The sequence below is a fragment of the Dreissena polymorpha genome, chromosome 9 (assembly GCF_020536995.1).
Source record: "Dreissena polymorpha isolate Duluth1 chromosome 9, UMN_Dpol_1.0, whole genome shotgun sequence".
Lineage (NCBI taxonomy): Eukaryota > Metazoa > Mollusca > Bivalvia > Myida > Dreissenidae > Dreissena > Dreissena polymorpha.
This window is the reverse complement of record NC_068363.1, coordinates 99,028,988-99,049,794: the sequence shown is the minus strand read 5'-3', so window position 1 is coordinate 99,049,794 and position 20,807 is coordinate 99,028,988. Positions and strand designations below refer to the sequence as shown.

The window sequence follows — 20,807 nt, the reverse complement described above, 5'->3', positions numbered from 1 at the left end:
GTTCCGTGACACTGACTGCAAAGTCTGTAGCCGACAGGTAAAGGCAGTTAAAACAATTCATCCTTCGGGTCTTGAACATAAATTAATAGAGGTCAAATAGTAATGTTCGACCTCAATGCTAGTCTCCGAGCCCACTTCAGCCGATCTATCTGCAAGACCAGTAGTGTGCATGTAGCCGGTTGAGATGGAAGTAGAAATAACAGATATAGGTATTTCATAATCTTCTAGTATTAGTAGGTCATAACCAGCACCAGAATGGATGGTCAGGAAAATCAACCATAGACCAAGTCAGCGGAGATGATTTGGTAATCGTCGCCAGTAGAACATCAGTATTGAAAAACACAAAGAGTCATGTAGATTGTTGAATCCATAAAATATAGTATTCAATACAATCATAGCCAGGGATATACAACTAGGTAATGTAGACAATACCCGTGATACTAAAAAATTGACCGATGAAAACAAAGTGGAATACCGGTAATTGGTAACTGGTGACCGAACCGGACCGGTCAATGACCGGTAACTGTAGTCAGGTGAACGGACCAGTCATAATATGACCGGTGACGTTACCAGTTCAAGACCGAAAAATGGTGGAATCCATATGGTCTGATACCAATGTCAAGCACTGCTCGGAAAAGAAGATCGTGCCAAAAATCCAATCCGATGGCGATGATGATATTCCTACAGGAATAAAATGAAGAACGTCGATATGACCAGTAGGTTCATTAACGCCTACGTGAGAAGTGGCGACATCCATATAACTGCGATGCCCAAATATTGTTCAGCTACCCTGGAAATATTGTCTTCTACAATATCAACGCCGAGAACTGCTCAATGAAGGAGAGGTATGTTCGATAACTATCCTGTTGTGCTCAATGAAGTCCGATGATGTCTACGTGAAGGTTGACAACGTCCTCGTTTCCTGCGATGTCGAAATCTGGATCGGCTGGGCTGTCAAGATGTGGATCGGCTGCGATGAGACCGAGATCTTCTAGAATACCGTCTCTGTGAGCGACGACATGATCGCTTACGAGAGCCGCGATGATGAGAACTGCTCGACGAAGAAGAGCGTGCCCGATGTCTACTCCTTGATGAAGACGATGTATTCGACGACGAATAGGAGAATAATCCAATGATGAAGACCGAGTTCTTCTTCTTGACCCGTGACTGGTGTTATCGGTGGCAGGCCTAACTGATGACTGTTGACCGGTGATCAATGACTGGACCGGTGACATGACCGGACCGGTGATCAATGACCGGACCGGTGACATGACCGGTGATCAATGACCGGTGATCAATGACCAGACCGGTGACAAGACCGGTGATCAATGACCGGACCGGACAGTCAGACGTCGATCAAAGGTCCGTGATCAACGTCCCTGGTGACGTACCGGTCATATCATGACCAGTGTTGTCACAGGATAATGACCGTATGGCGGATGCCAAATGGTCCGGCATTGGTCGATGTCCTTGACCAATGCCATCGGGCAAAGACCGGCTGATGGGTGTCGCCATATGGTCTGATGTTGACCGACTGTCTAAGAGACTTAGCATAGTACGGTCGCCATTGTGCCCGATACCCGGTGACTGATGCTGCAACTATCATCCATGGTCTGCGAAGTCACCGGGTATTTATCCACTCTTATTTCTGCGACATTCATGTAGTCGAATATATGAAAAACAAGAGCAAAACATATTCAACCATAAACTGGTCACAGACCAGATTATCATACGGCACATAAAATCATTATTTGACCATAATGAAAATTATAATAAAACTGCCGTAGATCATAAATTAAACAAAAGTTTAATTCAAAACAGATGAAAAATAAAATGACAATCAATTAGATTGTCATACGACGGAATGTTAAAATCATTATTGCACACAATGGCAAATGATAAACAATCTGTCAATAGAAGAACACGCTTTGCACGATCTCGTAACACATTAGAAGAACATGCTTTGCACATTCTAGCAATGTATTAGAAGAGCACGTTTTGTATGTGGTCGTTCGCGCCTGAAAACACCCAGCATGGTAGAAATAAACCATTGTTCGATAAAAACAAGCATGGCTTACCTTTTACAAATGAAACAAAATCCATTAAATCCACACAAATTAATCCGAATGAGAAATAAAAAGATAAATAACACAATTTATCTATTCAAAACCCCAATCAACCAAGTGAAATAAATCGAAAAACAATATTTTAATTCAGAGCCGTAAAAGACACTTATACACCTGGTCGATCTGGAAAGAATATTGAGGGTTGGTTACCGATTTTTGGCTAGGTTGCAATGCACTATGTTTAACCTGGCCTGTATTACGGTATTGAGGTGGCGGATTCCCAGTTAAAATTCCGGATGAGTTAATTCCCCTTGGAAAGGAGAAGCATGAGATAACAGGTCAGTATTTATGACATTAAAATTGTATACACCTTCATGTGTGTTGTGTTTCGGCAGTTCAAAGCAAATTCAAGAGAGAAGGGTAACATTGTGTGTGATGTTTGCAAGTGGGGTTATTGTTAATTGCAGTACACAGGTGTTTATGTGATGTACAATGAAAGCAAACAGTCTGGTCAAAACTTGATTATGAATGTCGGATTAAACAGAAAATTAAAGAGAGTGAAAAATAGGGTAAAATACTAGCTTGAAACCCAGCAAATTCTCAGATTAAAACATGTTATTTGGGTATGATGTTTGTCTGATTTTGGGAGCCATAGCCGATTCGCGATATATTGGAAAACGCGATATAACAGACCGTGATATATTGGAGTCAATTTTCAACTATAAATCATTGATTTTTTTTTTCATTTTCTGAGGGGGGAAAAAAGCAGTTATGGGGGGAAAAAAATATACTTTTTCAGGCTAGGACTGCGGCCGAAATTCGGCAGCAGATTTGATAGATTGAGGGCCCTTAAAGATTATTGATTAAAATAACCAATCTACAAGGCTTTTATTAAAGAGACTTAAACCCTTAACTGTATTTGTTTACAGCCGAGTGTTTAATCCTCTTACACAGAACAAGAGGGCTGTACTTGTTCTCCCTAAAGTGATCACTGGATATCAAGGTACACTTATCACCAAAGAGTCATAAAGACTTTACAAAGTTTATTGGAACATCCGTGATCCAGATTTTTATTCTGTATTTTGATACCTGCTTCCATTCCCAAGTCTACTGAAACAAGAGATAGCCAAGCAATATTGTCTGTCCCCTACTGGTGAAACACTACTATTGTCAGTAATTTTTTTAAATAAATATTTGTTGCCATAGCAACCAGAATTCTTAATGTAGGAACAAAATGAAATGACGTGCATAATCTCCATATTGCCATCTATCCATGTTTCATGAAAAAATATTAAGAACTTTTTAAGTTATCGCAGGATCCAGAAAAGTGACGGACTGACCGACAGACAGACAGACGGAGCGCAAACCATACGTCCCCTCCGGTTTCACAGGCAGGGGACGATAAATAATATGAAGCACAACGTACCTCATTGCTTCTTCCACATCCGCTACTTGCACAGTGTCGTTCAGCCTCATCTTAGCGTGAGCTTCAGCCAATCGGATCAGTGACTCCAGTTGTCGTGGATACGCAGACACCTGGCCACGCCCACTGCCGATCTTGCGCATGTTCACATACTCCTGGATCAGAGCTTGTCCTGCATCCTCGCTGATCTTGGGCGAGACCTCAACCTTGGCGTAGGCGATGTAGTCCCTCAGTATGCCCATATCCTGCAGCGGGAATAATGTATAAAATATAGTATACAATATCTGCTACTGATATTGCGTGTTCAAAATATTTTGTTTGTACAACTGTATAATTCAATGACGATAAGAACATTATAGACATTGGCCTTTTTACTTAATGCACTTAATATATCAAATATCATCTGCAGCCAGACATGGACAAGAGACTGATGTATAATGATGAAAATGATGTGTACAATATCTTGCCACAGCGAGGCATGTACATGAGAATTACGTTTACAAAATCTTGTACAAGATCAGCCATCCAGTGTTCACAATATAGTGTTTGAACGACTGTATAATGCAATATGCAGAGAATAATATCTCCTACATTATTTGCTGCTATCAAGTGTTACAATTTTTCATGCACAACTATTTATCCAATAACCATTTAAAATTGTTCATGCACACAAACCTTTTCAGTTATTGAATTGATGTATTTAATTAATCAATTATACTGTGAAACCATTTATTTTCGTCAGCACGAAATGTCGCCATAAAAAAATGACTATTTCGTAAGCACTTAAAATCCCCATTTCTGATTTTGTAAATATATATTGCTTCAGTCAATATCCGATTTGTTTGTAATATTATACATGTCCCCGAAAAATCGCAGATTAGCAGTTGCAACAAATCGTGGGGAAAAGGGAGGAAACTTGGAAGTCCTGTTTGTCACATGGCAATTAGATAGTCATTTGTTATCATGTGATTGTGATGGGCCCTTATTATTTTATTCCATTGACAAGTTCATTATAATGATTAGCAGGACCGAATGACCGTTAACAAGTGTTTTAAACATTGAAGCCAATTGCCAATTAGTCAACACCCTTGAAAACAAGAGATGTGTTTGTCAGAAACACAATGCCCCCTATTGCACCGCTTTGAAGCCATAAATTTGACCTTTGACCACTCAACATGTGCAGCTCCATGAGATACACATGCATGCCAAATATAAAGTTGCTATCTTCAATATTCAAAAGGTTATGACCAAATTTTAACGAAGGTTAAAGTTTTAGGAACGAAAAATACAATGATATTTGACCTTGAAGGATGACCTTGACCTTGACTTATCACCACTCAAAATGTGCAACTCCATGAGATACACATGCCTGCCAAATATGAAGTTGCTATCTTCAATATTGCAAAAGTTATAAAACTTGAACCAGAGTTAATGTTTTGGGACACACACACATACAATGACTGACTGACACAATGACAGACAGACAGACAGGCTAAAAACAATATACCCCCGATCTCTTGATCCGGGGGCATAAAAACAAACACACAATGGGTAATAAAGTTGTAAACAATTAGCGCTAATCATTACTATTCAACCTAAACGAATTCAACTTATTCTACACAGCTTAACTGCATCCGCTTTTTACAGCCATGTCACGTGTCAGTTAACTTAGGTACACTGTAAAATGTGCATCACTTTGTGTCAAAACCGGATTTATTTTGGTTGCAAAAAACAACATAGCATGTATGCATGGATTACGTTGGATTTTAATGTCTCATGCCTACGGTAATTAAATCTAAGTTTGTTTCCTAATTGGAATAATTATTTGTTAGAATCGTAAATTCGTCAATCAGTCTACTGACGAAATAAGGCAAAATTAATGCCTGACGAATAATTTTAGTATCACAGTAATCTAGAAATAGTTTGCATTGGTATAACACCCTTTCAACAGAGGTATACATGCTCTATTTTAACCCTTTCCCACTTAGAAACAAAGTGAAAATGGCTTTATGCAAACAGCATAAAACCAGAACATCCCAAGAGTAACTCTAAGACTTGGAAAATTTGAATCTAGTAAGAAAGGTTATATTTTTAATATAACTTTTGAATGTTCTACAAATGTGTCAAAAAATATATATCGAAGTGGTAAAGGATTAAAACTCAATAGCAGTGACATTCATTGCAAGTACTGCATGTGATGAAAATGATTGCAAACACAAGACACTGGTCTAAGAAGGCACTAATTAGTACAGAATAATGCATTGAGAAGGCACTCATTAGTACACAACAAGACTATTGCCAAGCAATGCATGTCCCCTACCGGCTCCACCATTGTCAGAAATTCCACCATTGTCAGATTTTTTTTATATTTGTTGCCATAGCAACCATCATTTTTGACGTAGGAACAAAATGAAATGACATGCATAATGTCCATATTGCCATCTATCCATGTTTCAAGTTTCATGAAAAAATATGAAGAACTTTTACAGTTATCGCAGGATCCAGAAAACCACCTTTTTCAGCAGTATTTCTAGACTATTTGTTTCCATAGCAACCAGAATTTTTCACATAGGAACACAATGAAATGACGTGCATAATGTCCATATTGCCATCTATTTATGTTTCAAGTTTCATGAAAAAATATGAAGAACTTCTAAAGTTATCGCAGGATCCAGAAAAGTGTGACAGACAGACAGACTCACAGAGCGCAAACCATAAGTCCCCTCCGGTGAAACCGGTAGGTGACAATTATGCATTAAGAAAGCACTAATTAGTACAACATTATGCATTGAAAAGACACTAATTAGTACACAATGATGCATTGAGAAAGCACTTATATGTACAGGATTATGCATTGAGAAGGCACTAATTAGTTCAGAATAATGCACTGAGACGGCACTAATAAGTACAGAATTATGCATTGAGAAGGCACTAATTAGTACAAAACTATGCATTGAGAAGGCACTAATAAGTATATAATTATGCATTAAGAAGGCACTAATTAGTACAGAATTATGCATTGGGAAGGCACTAATTAGTACAGTTATGCATTAAGGCACTAATTAGTACATAATTATGCATTGAGAAAGCACTTATTAGTTCAGAATTATTCATTGAGAAGGCACCAATTAGTACAGAATTATGCATTGAGAAGGCACTTACCAAGAATTCCTCCTCTTCTTGTTCCTGGGCATGGAAGTAGAGCGAGACCAGATGGCTGGCCAGCTTCCGATCATACAGCTCGTCTTGAGGGTCCAGAATCAGGAAAATCAGGTCAAATCTGCAGTCAAAACGAGAGACTCATAGCAGGAACAATATGTTACACACTAGATACAAGAGAAGTCTTTTTTGCATGATAAATTAACTACCATGTTTCTGGTTTTTCCAATACAAACAAATTAATTAATTAAATGCCATATAACTGGCAATGAAAGCAACAAAACTTGATTGGTAATAGTATGGACTTTGTCTTTGTATAAGGACTTCTTGGTCCAAAGTTAAAACAAGAGCACCGCATACTGGGTGCTTAGCCAGGCTACGGGTGCAGTTTTGAATAAATGAAAGCTTGTCAGAATTTTTTTTCCCTTATTTTAGAGGTCACAGTGACCTTGACCTTTGACCAAGTGACCCCAAAATGGGTGTTTCGTGTAGAACTCTCTGAAAACGCCGAGCTAAGAACAAGTACTCGACTCATCAACAATGGTATCACATAATATATGACACTTATTCCAAAATCATCCCATCATCTCATAGCTGCTGAAGACTTCAAACCCAAAGGTGGCTTGAATGCCTCTCTCCAAGGGATAAAAGCATACCTGGACAACAGTGTGTGCGGCAGCATGATGTTCTCTGTGATGGTCTTGTTCTTGTTCCACTGCGACTCTACAGGGTTGGCAGCAGCCAGGATTGACGTGCGGGCGTTCAAGGAACAGATAATGCCTGCCTTCGCGATGGACAGGGTCTGTTGCTCCTGAAAAACAAGTCAGAAGAACACGTTAACCCTTTACCACTTATATACATATTTTGACGCATTTGTAGTCCCCTTAAACGTTAAATTTAACAAGGGCTGTTTGTAAAACATGCATGCCCCCCATATGGGCTCTCCGTTGTAGTGACAGCCATTGTGTGAATATGTTTTTTGTCACTGTGACCTTGACCTTTGACCTAGTGACCTGAAAATCTGTAGGGGTCATCTGCCAGTCATAATCAATGTACCTATGAAGTTTCATGATCCTAGCCATAAGCGTTCTTGAGTTATCATCAGGAAACCATGTTACTATTTCCGGTCATCGTGACCTTGACCATTGACCAAGTGACCTGAAAATCAATAGGGGTCATCTGCGAGTCATGATCAATGTACCTATGAAGTTTTATGATCGTAGCCATTAGCGTTCTTGAGTTATCATCAGGAAACCATTTTACTATTTCAGGTTACCGTGACCTTTGATATAGTGACCTGAAAATCAATAGGGGTCAACTGCGAGTCATGATCAATCTACCTATCAAGTTTCATGATCCTAGGCATAAGCATTCTTGAGTTATCATCCAGAAACCATTTTACTATTTCGGGTCACCGTGACCTTGACCTTTGACCTTGTGACCTGAAAATCAATAGGGGTCATCTGCGAGTCATGATCAATGTACCTATGAAGTTTCATGATCCTAGGCATAAGCGTTCTTGAGTTATCATCCGGAAACATTTTACTATTTCGGGTCACCGTGACCTTGACCTTTGACCTAGTGACCTGAAAATCAATAGGGGTCATCTGCCAGCTATTATCAATCTACCTTCTTAGTTTCATGATCCTCGGCATAAACGTTCTTGAGTTATCATCCGGAAACCATTTTACTATTTTGGGTCACTGTGACCTTGACCTTTGACCTAGTGACCTGAAAATCAATAGGGGTCATCTGCGAGTCATGACCAATCTACCTATCAAGTTTCATGATCCTAGGCCTAAGTGTTCTTGAGTTATCATCCGGAAATCATTTTACTATTTTGGGTCACTGTGACCTTGACCTTTGACCTAGTGACCTGAAAATCAATAGGGGTCATCTGCAAGTCATGATCAATCTACCTATCAAGTTTCATGATCCTAGGCCTAAGCGTTCTTGAGTTATCATCCGGAAACCATTTTACTATTTCGGGTCACCGTGACCTTGACCTTTGACCTAGTGACCTGAAAATCAATAGGGGTCATCTGCGAGTCATGATCAATGTACCTATGAAGTTTCATGATCCTAGACCCAAGCGTTCTTGAGTTATCATCCGGAAACCACCTGGTGGACGGACCGACAGACCGACATGAGCAAAGCAATATACCCCCTCTTCTTCGAAGGGGGGCATAATTAAAGACCTTTCTTACCATATTCAAGATTTAAAGGCTTCATCTCCAATCCTTAGATACTGATGAGCAGCAAACAGCATAAAACCTGAACAGACTGCGAGTTACTCGCAGGCTGTTCTGGTTTTATGCTGGCTGCAAAAGCCATTTTCACTTCGCTTCTAATGGGGGGAAAGCGTTAACATAGTATCATAATCTGCAAGAGGCCCTTCTTGAGCAAGATAAAAGTTAGTGACAATGTTTGGTTCATGTATTAGTAAAATCTTTTTTAAAATTCAGGAAGCCACAACATGTTTTTTTTTTTACACTGCATTAAAACAATTGCAGAGGATAAGCAAGATATGTGTTTGTCAGAAACACTACGTCCCCTACTGCACCGCTTTTAAGCTATATATTGGACCTTTGACCTAGAAGGATGACCTTGACATTGACCATTCAACACTCAAAAAGTGCAGCTCCATGAGATACACATGCATGCCAAATATGAAGTTGCTATCTTCAATATTGCAAAAGTTATGGAAAAATGTTAAAGTTGAAGCAAACAAACACACAAACCAACCAACCAACAGAGAGGGCAAAAACATTATGTCCCCCACTATAGTGGTGGGGGACATAAAAAGGAAAGCGTATGTTGCTCCTGAAAAAAAGAACATAATGGTACACGAGTTTAAGGGTTTCAGATTCTATAAAAGAACCTTCATGAGTCACATATGGATGAATGTTATCTGGAACAAACTTCCGAGTTTATAAAATAATTGTTATTTACAATTTAAGAAACCACATTTGTTGTTTTATTTTAACACATTGCCACCATAAAGATAATTGCAGAGGATATGACAACAGTCTAATTCATAAAATGTTATTCATGCCAAAAGGAAAGAAAACAACAACAACCCCATCCATCTAGCATATAACTACAACATTATTATGTGAACACAAGTCTTGATTTGAAATCTTCAGCCCAGCAACCATACCATAACTTCATGGAGCACAGATCTTGTGCTATCGTTCATCTTGTCAAACTCGTCGATGCAGCAGACGCCATTATCACTGAGCACGAGGGCACCTGTCTGCAACACAAGCTGCCGGGTGTCCGGGTCCTTGGTGATGTATGCGGTTAGACCAGTGGCACTGGACCCCTTGCCAGACGTGTACTGGCCACGGGGAACCAGATGATGCACATATTGCAGCAGCTGAGACTTGCTGGTACCCGGGTCTCCACATAACAGGATGTTCATCTCGGACCTGAATCACAAAACAAGTGTTGTTTTTTTCCACCATTTTGGGATTGAGACCAAGTCGCTTTGGATTGGAGGAAATCCTGTTTTGACAAAAATAAGACAACTAGTGTTGATGTTTTTTTTACTTACATAACCCATCAGGGAAAAATAAACATTGGGGATGGGTCCCTATAAATGCTCCTAATTTGAACAACAAAACAAGAGCTGTCACCATAGGATGACATATGCCCCCTATAAAGGCTTTGATAGAAGTTATGAGCATTTTTCGAAACCTAAACGCAGATTTCCAAATCTAAACGCCGACCCTAAGCTCAAGGTCAAGGTCACAGGGGTCAAAGTGTTTGTGCGTATGGAAAGGCCATGTCCATTTACACATGTATACCAAATATGAAGGTTATATCTCAAGGGACATAGAAGTTATGAGCATTTTTCGAAACCTCAACACAGATTTTGAAACCTAAACACGGACCCTAAGTTCAAGGTCAAGGTCACAGGGATCAAAATTTTTGTGCGTATGGAAAGGTCTTGTCCATATACAAATGCATACCAAATATGAAGGTTATAGCTCAAGGGACATAGAAGTTATGAGCTTTTTTCGAAACCTAAATGCAGATTTCGAAACCTAAACGCGGACCCTAAGTTCAAGGTCAAGGTCACAGGGATAAAAATTTGTGTGCTTATGGAAAGGCCTTGTCCATATACACATGCAAGCCAAATATGAAATTGCTATCTGAAGCGACAGAGAAGTTATGAGCATTTTTAGAAACCTTAAAGCAAAGTGTGACGGACAGTCGGATCACTATATGCCCTCCTTCGGGGGCATAAAAAGCTGAAACCCCAAAAGACCTTTACCTTTCTTCCTAAGAAAACAGCAAACCCATTGTGATACAAGGTTGTCTAGATAATAAGTGGAAACCCAATTGTCGGGAATTCATAACGCTCATGAGAAGTTACACCATGCCGGATCCAGCTCAACTATAACACTTTTGAGAAGAAAATACTGGATACCTTTTTTATTAAAAGGTCGAACTTAACGCACGATTTCGTCATTTATTAACACTATACGATCATACGCAACACAAAGGTCTACAGACAGACCTTCTGACTTGCAGGTGCAAAGCACTACACCCCAAATTCTTCTTCAAAGGAATCTTGATTGATGTGGGACCATGAAATAAGTAGTCCTTATCAAAAATGAAAACCTGCAAATCCCTTACCTGAACTTTCCCCTCCCTGTGCTGGTGAAATCCTTTCTTGTTCCTCCAAACAGCTGCATCAGAATCCCCTTCTTGATGTCATCGTTTTCATAGATGCTTGGGGCTAGAAGCAACCAGTACATGGTTCACAATGATGATCAATTGTACCATTTAAACAACATTATGTAATGAAGGTTCAAGTCATTGGAGCCTTTTGTTCAATGCTTTGTGGGTGCAATTTAAACAACTGTGACCTTAAACGTAATGAATATTAGAACAAGAGTTCCGCGGTCGGAGATGACCGCATTGAAGCCGGATTTTTGATTTAAATGACAGGAAAGTACCTTTCGTGTTTTTGTCAATGCAATACTTAAATTACTGAAATATTGTTCAAAGGTCAAAATGATATGTAAGTACTTTTCAAGGCATGAGCAAACCTTGTGTTATGTTTTGAATGCATATAACAATTTTAACATTTTAACATTGAAGGTCACAGTGACCTTGACCTTCAAATGAATGGCATTGAAATGAGCAGTGGTGATCTTCTAGTACTGGCCAACCTTTATGTCAAGTTTGAAGACTCTAGGTACAAGCATACCAAAGTTATAACATGGAATAAGAACTTTAACATTTTTACCTACCAAAGTTATAAGAACTTTAACATTTTTACATTCAAGGTCACAGTGACCTTGACCTTAGAATGAATGACCTTGAAATGACCAGTGGTCATCTAAGTGTGCTTGCAAACCTTCATGTCAAGTTTGAAGACTCTATGTCCAAGCATACCAAAGTTATAACAATTTTAACATTTTAACATTTAAGGTCACAGTGACCTTGACCTTCAAATGAATGACATTGAAATGACCAGTGGTCATCTTCTAGTACTGGCCAATCTTTATTTCAAGTTTGAAGACTCTAGGTACAAGCATACCAAAGTTATAACATGAAATAAGAACTTTAACATTTTTACATTCAAGGTCACAGTGACCTTGACCTTCAAATGAATGACCTTGAAATGTCCAGTGGTTACTTACTAGTTCTGGCCAACCTTCATGTCAAGTTTCAAGACTCTAGGTCCAAGCATACCAAAGTTATAACAACTTTAACATTTTTACATTCAAGGTCACAGTGACCTTGACCTTCAAATGAATGACCTTGAAATGTCCAGTGGTTACTTACTAGTTCTGGCCAACCTTCATGTCAAGTTTCAAGACTCTAGGTCCAAGCATACCAAAGTTATAACAACTTTAACATTTTTATATTGAAGGTCACAGTGACCTTCACCTTCAAATGAATGACCTTGAAATGACCAGTGGTCATCTGTTAATCCTGGCCAACCTTCATGTCAAGTTTGAAGACTCTAGGTCCAAGCATACCAAAGTTATACCATGAAATAAGAACTTTAACATTTTTACATTCAAGGTCACAGTGACCTTGACCTTCAAATGAATGACCTTGAAATGACCAGTGGTTACTAACTAGTTATGGCCAACCTTCATGTCAAGTTTCAAGACTCTAGGTCCAAGCATACCAAAGTTATAACAACTTTAACATTTTTTATATTGAAGGTCACAGTGACCTTGACCTTCAAATGAATGACCTTGAAATGACCAGTGGTCATCTGTTAATCCTGGCCAACCTTCATGTCAAGTTTGAAGACTCTAGGTCCAAGCATACCAAAGTTATACCATGAAATAAGAACTTTAACATTTTCGAGCACGCCGCCACCCCGCCCGCCCGCCCGCCCCCCCGCCCCGCCCGACAACATCAATCTATAAGCCGAGATTTTTTCGAAAAAAATCCGGCTAATTAAATCCCAAAAATGAAAACAATAATCTAATATGTGATTCTAAAATTAGTATTACATACTGATAAATACCATGAATAATTTACATCATTATATTTTGCATCAAAATAATAATTCATCAAGTTCACCAGACTTGAAGAAAACTGACGATACTTTTTTTCATCCTGTCCAGCACTTTCCAGTTGAATATTTGTCTGACTGACTCGCAGATTCAATGATCAATTTACGATACAAATGGAACCTCTTGCTAATAATGTTCTCCAATTCTTTTTGGAGTTGTATCTCTTAACCAGGTATGTTTTCATTCTCCACCATTCACTCAACCCTTTACCACTTAGATATGTATTGGACACCTTTGTAGTACCTTAGAAATTTAATTTTTATTAAATGCCTTTCTTACTAGATTGAAGTTTTATTTTAAAGTCTTCATTTCCAACCTTTAGATACTGATGAGCAGCAAACAGCAAAAATCCTGAACTGGCTACATGTTTCATGCAGGCTGTTCTGGTTTTTATTCTGTTTGCACTTAGCCATTTTAACTTTGCCTTTTAGTGGAAAAGGATTAAGAAATTGCTAACTAGTCCAGCAACTATCCTATCATGAACACGCAAATGGCGGCCTTAAAATTATATGAAGACACCACACATGAAAAATGATGGCATTAACTTGGAAGAAGAATGCTTTGACTACCAAGACCATTATCTTAAAACAAGAGGGCTATGATGGCTCTATATCGCTCACCTGTCTAACCAAAACAATCCCAACCCAGTTTTCATCAAGATAAACATTCTGACCAAATCTCATAAAGATTGGATGAAAACTGTGACCTCTATTGTCTACACAAGATTTTTCTAATATTTGACCTATTGACCTAGTTTTTGACCCCAGGTGACCCAAATACAATCCCAACACAGATTTCATCAAGATAAACATTCTGATCAAATTTTATAAAGATTGAATGAAAACTGTGACCTCTATTGTCTACACAAGGTTTTTCTATTATTTGACCTAGTGACCTAGTTTTTGACCCCAGATGACCAAAATACAATCCCAACCCAGATTTCATCAAAACTAACATTCTGACCAAATTTCATGAAGATTGGATGAAAACTGTGACCTCTATTGTCTACACAAGGTTTTTCTATTATTTGACCAAGTGACCTAGTTTTTGACCCCAGATGACCAAAATACAATCCCAACCCAGATTTCATCAAAACAAACATTCTGACCAAATTTCATGAAGATTGGATGAAAACTGTGACCTCTATTGTCTACACAAGGTTTTTCTATTACTTGACCTAGTGGCCTAGTTTTTGACCCAAGATGACCCAAATAATCCCAACCCAGATTTCATCAAGATAAACATTCTGACCAAATTTCATAAAGATTGGATGAAAACTGCGACCTATATTGTCTATACAAGGTTTTTCTATTATTTCACCGAGTAACCTATTTTTTGGCCTAGTGACCTAGTTTTTGACCCCAGATGACCTAAATACAATCACAACCCAGATTTCATCAAGATAAACATTCTAACCATTTATCATAAAGATTGGATGAAAACTGTGACCTCTACTGTCTACACAAACAAATTGTTGACGATTTTTCTATTATTTGACCTAGTGACCTAGTTTTTGACCTCAGATGACCCAAATACAGTTCCAACCCAGATTTCATCAAGATAAACATTCTGACCAAATTTCATAAGGATTGGATGAAAACTGCGACCTCTATTGTCTACACAAGGTTTTTCTATTATTTGACCTAGTTTTTGACATAGTGACCTAGTTTTTGACCCCAGATGACCCAAATACATTCACAAGTCAGATTTCATCAAGATAAACATTCTGACCACATTTCATAAAGAATGGATGAAAACCGTGACCTCTATTGTCTAAACAAGGTTTTTCTATTATTTGACCTAGTTTTTGACCTAGTGACCTAGTTTTTGACCCCAGATGACCCAAATACAATTCCAGCCCAGATTTCATCAAGATAAACATTCTGACCAAATTTCATAAACATTGGATAAAAACTGTGACCTCTACTGTCTACACAAACAAATAGATGATTTTTTAATTATTTGACCTCGTGACCTAGTTTTTGACCCCAGATGACCCAAATACAATCCCAACCCAGATTTCATCAAGATAAACATTCTGACCAAATTTCATAAAGATTGGATGAAAACTGCGACCTCTATTGTCTACACAAGGTTTTTCTATTAGTTGACCTATTGTGACCTTGTTTTTGACCCCAGATGACCCAAATACAATCCCAACCCAGATTTCATCAAGATAAACATTCTGACCAAATTTCATTAAGATTGGATGAAAACTGTGACCTCTACTGTCTACACAAACAAATTGTTGACGGACGCACACACACATGCACGCACATACGGACGCCGGACATCACACAGTCACATAAGCTCACCATGTCACTTCGTGACAGGAGAGCTAAAAAATCTTATAGTTCCTCAACGAGTCATAATGAAGCTCCCAGAAAGTTGAACAGTTTAATCAGTGTACATTGATATTTTGTTACCTTGTTGTTAAAACAGTTTCCCATTAGTGCTTCTGAAAATATTTATTTAACAAGCAAATTCATTGAATTGATATCCCCCGCCAAACTAGAGCTTTGTCACAGATGTAAGCATTTTTTCAAGATACAAAGGGTAATAACTCAGATATTAACTGATGGTGTACAATGCCATTTGGCATGCATCATCGTCTTATCCATATATATATATACTCATACCAAGTTTCAATGAAATCGGCCAAACCACTTCCAAGATATGGCTCCGGACACAAAAGTGCCAGCCGGCCGGACAACGCCAAAACAATATCCCTCCCCCTCAGGCAAGGGATAATAACTTTCCTGTGGAATTTATTCCATGTGTATACCCTAAGAGCAATAAAATATTGTCCATATTGTGTTCATGTATCAGTAAGAATGGCTGGCCTGGCCTGCAGGCTTCATGCAATTACCTATAGCTCTGGCAAGTCTCTCATAAATATCTGGCTCTTTAGACAGTTTAATAATCTGTTCCACACGTTCCTTAGGCAGTCTTGAGGTCTTCCTGAAAAACACATGAAACAGCATTTTAGGTGTAGTAATATCAGAACCCGTATTGACTACTTGAATAAAATAGTTAAGATTCAGGTGAATGTGGACGTTAAACAGGGTCCTAGCAAAAAGAGGTCAAGTGAGCTACACAAAACAGCATTTCAGGTTTTAAATGATTTAAGATTCCAGGGCTCGAAATTAACACTCGCACACTCGCAAAATGCGAGTGAAACATACCGATTGCGAGTTAAGTTTTAAGCCACTAGTAATGTTTTGCGAGTAAAGAAATAGTGAAAAAAAGCAGTAATATTGCTAAATGCGTTAGACGTCCTGAACGCTAAACCATAGGTCATAGAACGTCCTAATACCCGTTTGCGGAAGCGCGCACCTTGTATATAGACTAGTATACTTATAGTACAGATACGAGGATGGTATTGGTACAAAGAACGTTAAACAGTCGACTAATTCACACGTGCTCATTGAACTTGAACAGACATGGCGTCGAAGCGAAAAATAACTAGTTTCTTTTTGCCCACAGATGGAAATAATAATACGAAAGATAAAGCAAAGTTAACTGTTGAATAAAAAAACGAAATTAAATTGTTTCCAGCAAAATTTGCGAGAATGTTCTTGATTTTGCAAGTTGGTATTAAAGCTGCTCGCAATGTTTTGCAAGTAGAAATAAAAGTTAAATTCGAGCCCTGGATTCCATATTGATCATAGCAAAATCTGGATAATTTACAAGGTTCTTAGCACAAAGTGCTCAGGTGAGCTACACACAAAACACCACTAAAGTCTAAATAAAAACAAGAGATGTGTTTGTCAGAAACACAATGCCCCCTATTGCGCTGCTTTGAAATAAAATTTCAATGTATCATTTGGCAGGTTTATAAATTATCTCCCTTTTAAAGCTTATTACTTCCCTTGGATTGCATTTTTTACTTTTGACCTTGAAGGATGACCTTGACCTTTCACCACTCAAAATGTGCAGCTTTCTGAGAAACACATGCATGTACAATATCAAGTTGCTATATTCAATATTGCAAAAGTTATTGCAAAACTTTAATGCAAGGTTAAAGTTTTAGGAAAGAATCATAAAAAATTATTACAACTGTTATGTACCTAACAACTTGAAAATCAAGTCAAGCATGGTGGTAAACACCCATAATTATATATTTTTATCAATGAACAATATGTTAAGGAAATGTGCACCATTTTAAGCTTATATCTATGCAAACTGAAAGATGTTTTTTTTAGTCCAAGACTATTCTTTATTCTTAAGTCTTAAAATGGGCTGGTGAATATATGGGCCCAGGTGAGCTATAAAACAGGCAATATGTTGCAATTACGTTTCATCATCCTCGGCCTCGTGCAGTCGGCGGACATCCATCTTTCTGAAGTGTACCACATCAATGTGTGTCTTGTAGACAGACTTGACATTTCGCATGCGAGGGTTCACCCTGAGGGGCATGGCGCGGTAGATCCCTGTGATGGTGACCCGGTCTCCGGCCTGCACCTTGTCTACCAGGTCGCTGTGGGCGTACAGCACCACGGTGTGTGGGGTCTGACCGGGCGGCATGTCATCTACAAGCCCAAGAGTTAGTTTAAAGCTTTTTTAAAAGAGATCAATTGTGTCTTGTTCTGAGAAAACTGGGCTTAATTCATGTGCGTTAAGTGTCATCCCAGATTAGCCTGTGCAGTTCGCACAGGCTAATCAGGGACGACATTTTCCGCTTTTATGGTATTTTTAGTTTCAAGGAAGTCCCTCCTTACCGAAAATCAAGTTTAGTTGGAAAGTATCGTCCCTGATTAGCCTGTGAAGACTGCACAGGCTAATCTAGGACGACACTTTACGCTCATGAATTAAGCCCAGTTTTCTCAGAACAAGACACAATTGCATCAAAAGCTTAAGGCTTGTTGAGTTTGTTTTCTTGCTGAGTAGAACCAGTACTTGTTGTCTTTAAGGAAGATCTAAAGAAAATTCCCACAGTAGGGATTGAACCCGTGACCTCTTGATAACTAAGCAGAAACAATATCCATTTTGCAATGGTGACCTTTCAGTGAGTTAATGCAACATATAAAGGATGCTTGGAATATGAAAATAGTTAAGCTGAAAAGTAAATCTGTGTTTTTAACAGCAAAAGACATCGATACACAATATTCGGAAGCTGCAGCAGGGGAAGATACTAAGATTATTGCCTAACATAAACGTTAGGCACTATTGACAAGTGATGGCCTGCTTATTAACATCCAGGAAGGAGTAGTGAAAACGGCATTATTTTGTTTCAAAATGTTTTATGAAAGACGTAATCAAAACAGGGTAAATTCAGATCACAATGCTTATACAATAGTGAATTGTTCAATAGTTTATGTAATACAAAGCATAAAGCAGTCAGCTAATTTGTGCACTAGCTATATTTGTTATTAACTAACTTAAAACTGAAGGAGTTCCTAATTGTTACTATGTCTGCATAATATTTTATCAAAATATAAAATAACAAGGGCTGTTTGTAAAACATGCATGCCCCCTATATGGGCAGTCAGTTGTAGTGGCAGCCATTGTGTGAATACGTTTTTTGTCACTGTGAACTTGACCTTTGACCTAGTGACCTGATAATCAATAGGGGTCATCTGTGAGTCATGATCAATGTACCTATGAAGTTTCGTGATCCTAGGTGTAAGCATTCTTGAGTTATCATCCGGAAACCATTTTACTGGTTCGAGTCACTGTGACCGTGACCTTTGGCCTAGTGACCTGAAAATCAATGGGGGTTATCTGCCAGTCATGATCAATGTACCTATGAAGTTTCATGATCCTAGGCTCAGGTGTTCTCAAGTTATCATCCGGAAACCATTTTGCTAGTTCGAGTCACCATGACCTTGACCTTAGACCTAGTGACCTTAGAAAAAATATTGGTCATCTGCGAGTCATGATCAATGTACCTATTAAGTGTCATGATCCTAGGCGTAAGGGTTCTTGAGTTATCATCCGGACACCATTATACTGGTTCGAGTCACAGTGACCATGACCTTTGACCTAGTGACCTGAAAATCATTAGGGGTCATCTGCGAATCATGATCAATGTAACAATGAAGTTTCATGATCCTAAGTGTAAGCGTTCTTGAGTTATCAACCTGAAACCATTTTTCTGTGTAGAGTCACCGTGACGTTTGACCCAGTGACCTGAAAATCAATAGGGGTCATCTGCAAGTCATGATTAATATACCTATGAAGTTTCATGATCCTAGGCATAAGCCTACTTGAGTTATCATCCGGAAACCATTTTACTGGTTCATGTCACCATGACCTTGACCTTTGACCTGAAAATCAATAGGGGTCATCTGCAATTTATGATCAATATACCTATGAAGTTTATTGATCCTAGGCGTAAGCGTTCTTCAGTTATCATCCGGAAACCATTCGGTGGACGGACCGACCAACGGACATGTGCAAAACAATATACAATGTGCATAACAATATACCCCTTCTTCTTCGAAGGAGGGCATACAAATCACACAAGCTGTAGACAGCAATTCTTACCTGGCGATTCCTGTAGCTTGATGTGCTGTTTATCACTGAACTGCGATCGGTTGTGAACAAGGGCGTAGCTGTGATTGGTGTTACAGTTGGTGCACAGCGTGGGCTCAGCGATGCGGCCCCTCTCGATCTCCTTGGTGGTTGTGTTGTGGCACACGTAGCACTGGAAGAACGCCTCCCGCATCTCGGGTATCAGGTGAGATAACCGGATCACCATGCCACTGATTGTGATCAGCTGATCAATATCTACGGAGATATGGGTGGGTACATAGAACACTTGCCAATAAGATAGATTTTTTTACAGGCTGTTCCCCATTGGTTATCAATTGCTTCCCCATTCCCCAAACAAAAACTGGGGACCAAAACTTCCACAAAAAAGCCAAACTTTTCCAACAAATGCAATTATGGGTTTAATGAGTTTATTATTCACTTCAGCCATTTAATTTCACAGCGTTTTATAATATACATTTGAAAATGCAGTTAAACATACACTTATAGAAAAATGGAATACTGTAATTCATAATTATATTAATGTTTGTTTCATTTGTACCAGGAACAAGTTTAAAAGGCTTCATTTCCAACAATTCAGATGCTGATGAGCAGAAAACAGCATAAAACCTGATCCAATGCCCCAGATAATTACTTGAGAAATAGGGTTTTTACCCATGATTTTGAAAAATAAGGCGATTTCATTCTTGAAATAGGATGAAATGAGTTATAACAATGCATACCTTAAAATCATCGCTGCTTTACTTCAGTTGAAGCTGCACAATTGTATTGATTCAATAAAACTGTAAACTAATATAATTAAACTTTAATAAACTGCAGTTTCATAAAATATTTAATCCTTGAAACTGTCCATATAAACTATAAAAAAAATCGATAACACAAATGATTCTGCACTTATTGGCTCTTGCTTTCTTGGTTCAAAAAAGTTTGCGATTGACCGATATTTTGGCGCAACAATTAGAGTTGCAACGATTCGATCCGATGCATCGAAAATCGGTTCACATGCGTCAATTCAATAACGATACCAAACCTACCAAATTCGATATGATTCTTTAACATATAGACATATATATATATATACATAGATACGTAAAGCTCGCTGTATTCTGACTA

At 38.5% G+C, this 20,807-nt stretch overlaps 1 protein-coding gene across 2 annotated transcripts in view; it reads right to left on the bottom strand.

Annotated features, from left to right (window-relative positions):
• Positions 1-20,807, bottom strand: part of LOC127846357 (DNA replication licensing factor mcm4-A-like) — a 61,863-nt gene that overhangs the window by 7,311 nt on the left and 33,745 nt on the right. For both annotated transcript variants that reach the window (XM_052377543.1, XM_052377544.1), the window contains exons 7-14: positions 19,689-19,931; positions 17,497-17,731; positions 16,069-16,160; positions 11,293-11,395; positions 9,809-10,079; positions 7,305-7,459; positions 6,652-6,769; positions 3,493-3,734 (exon numbers count right to left, since the gene is read on the bottom strand). In XM_052377543.1, coding sequence (XP_052233503.1) covers positions 3,493-3,734; positions 6,652-6,769; positions 7,305-7,459; positions 9,809-10,079; positions 11,293-11,395; positions 16,069-16,160; positions 17,497-17,731; positions 19,689-19,931 — 1,459 coding nt within the window. The remainder of the gene's footprint in view (positions 1-3,492; positions 3,735-6,651; positions 6,770-7,304; positions 7,460-9,808; positions 10,080-11,292; positions 11,396-16,068; positions 16,161-17,496; positions 17,732-19,688; positions 19,932-20,807) is intronic.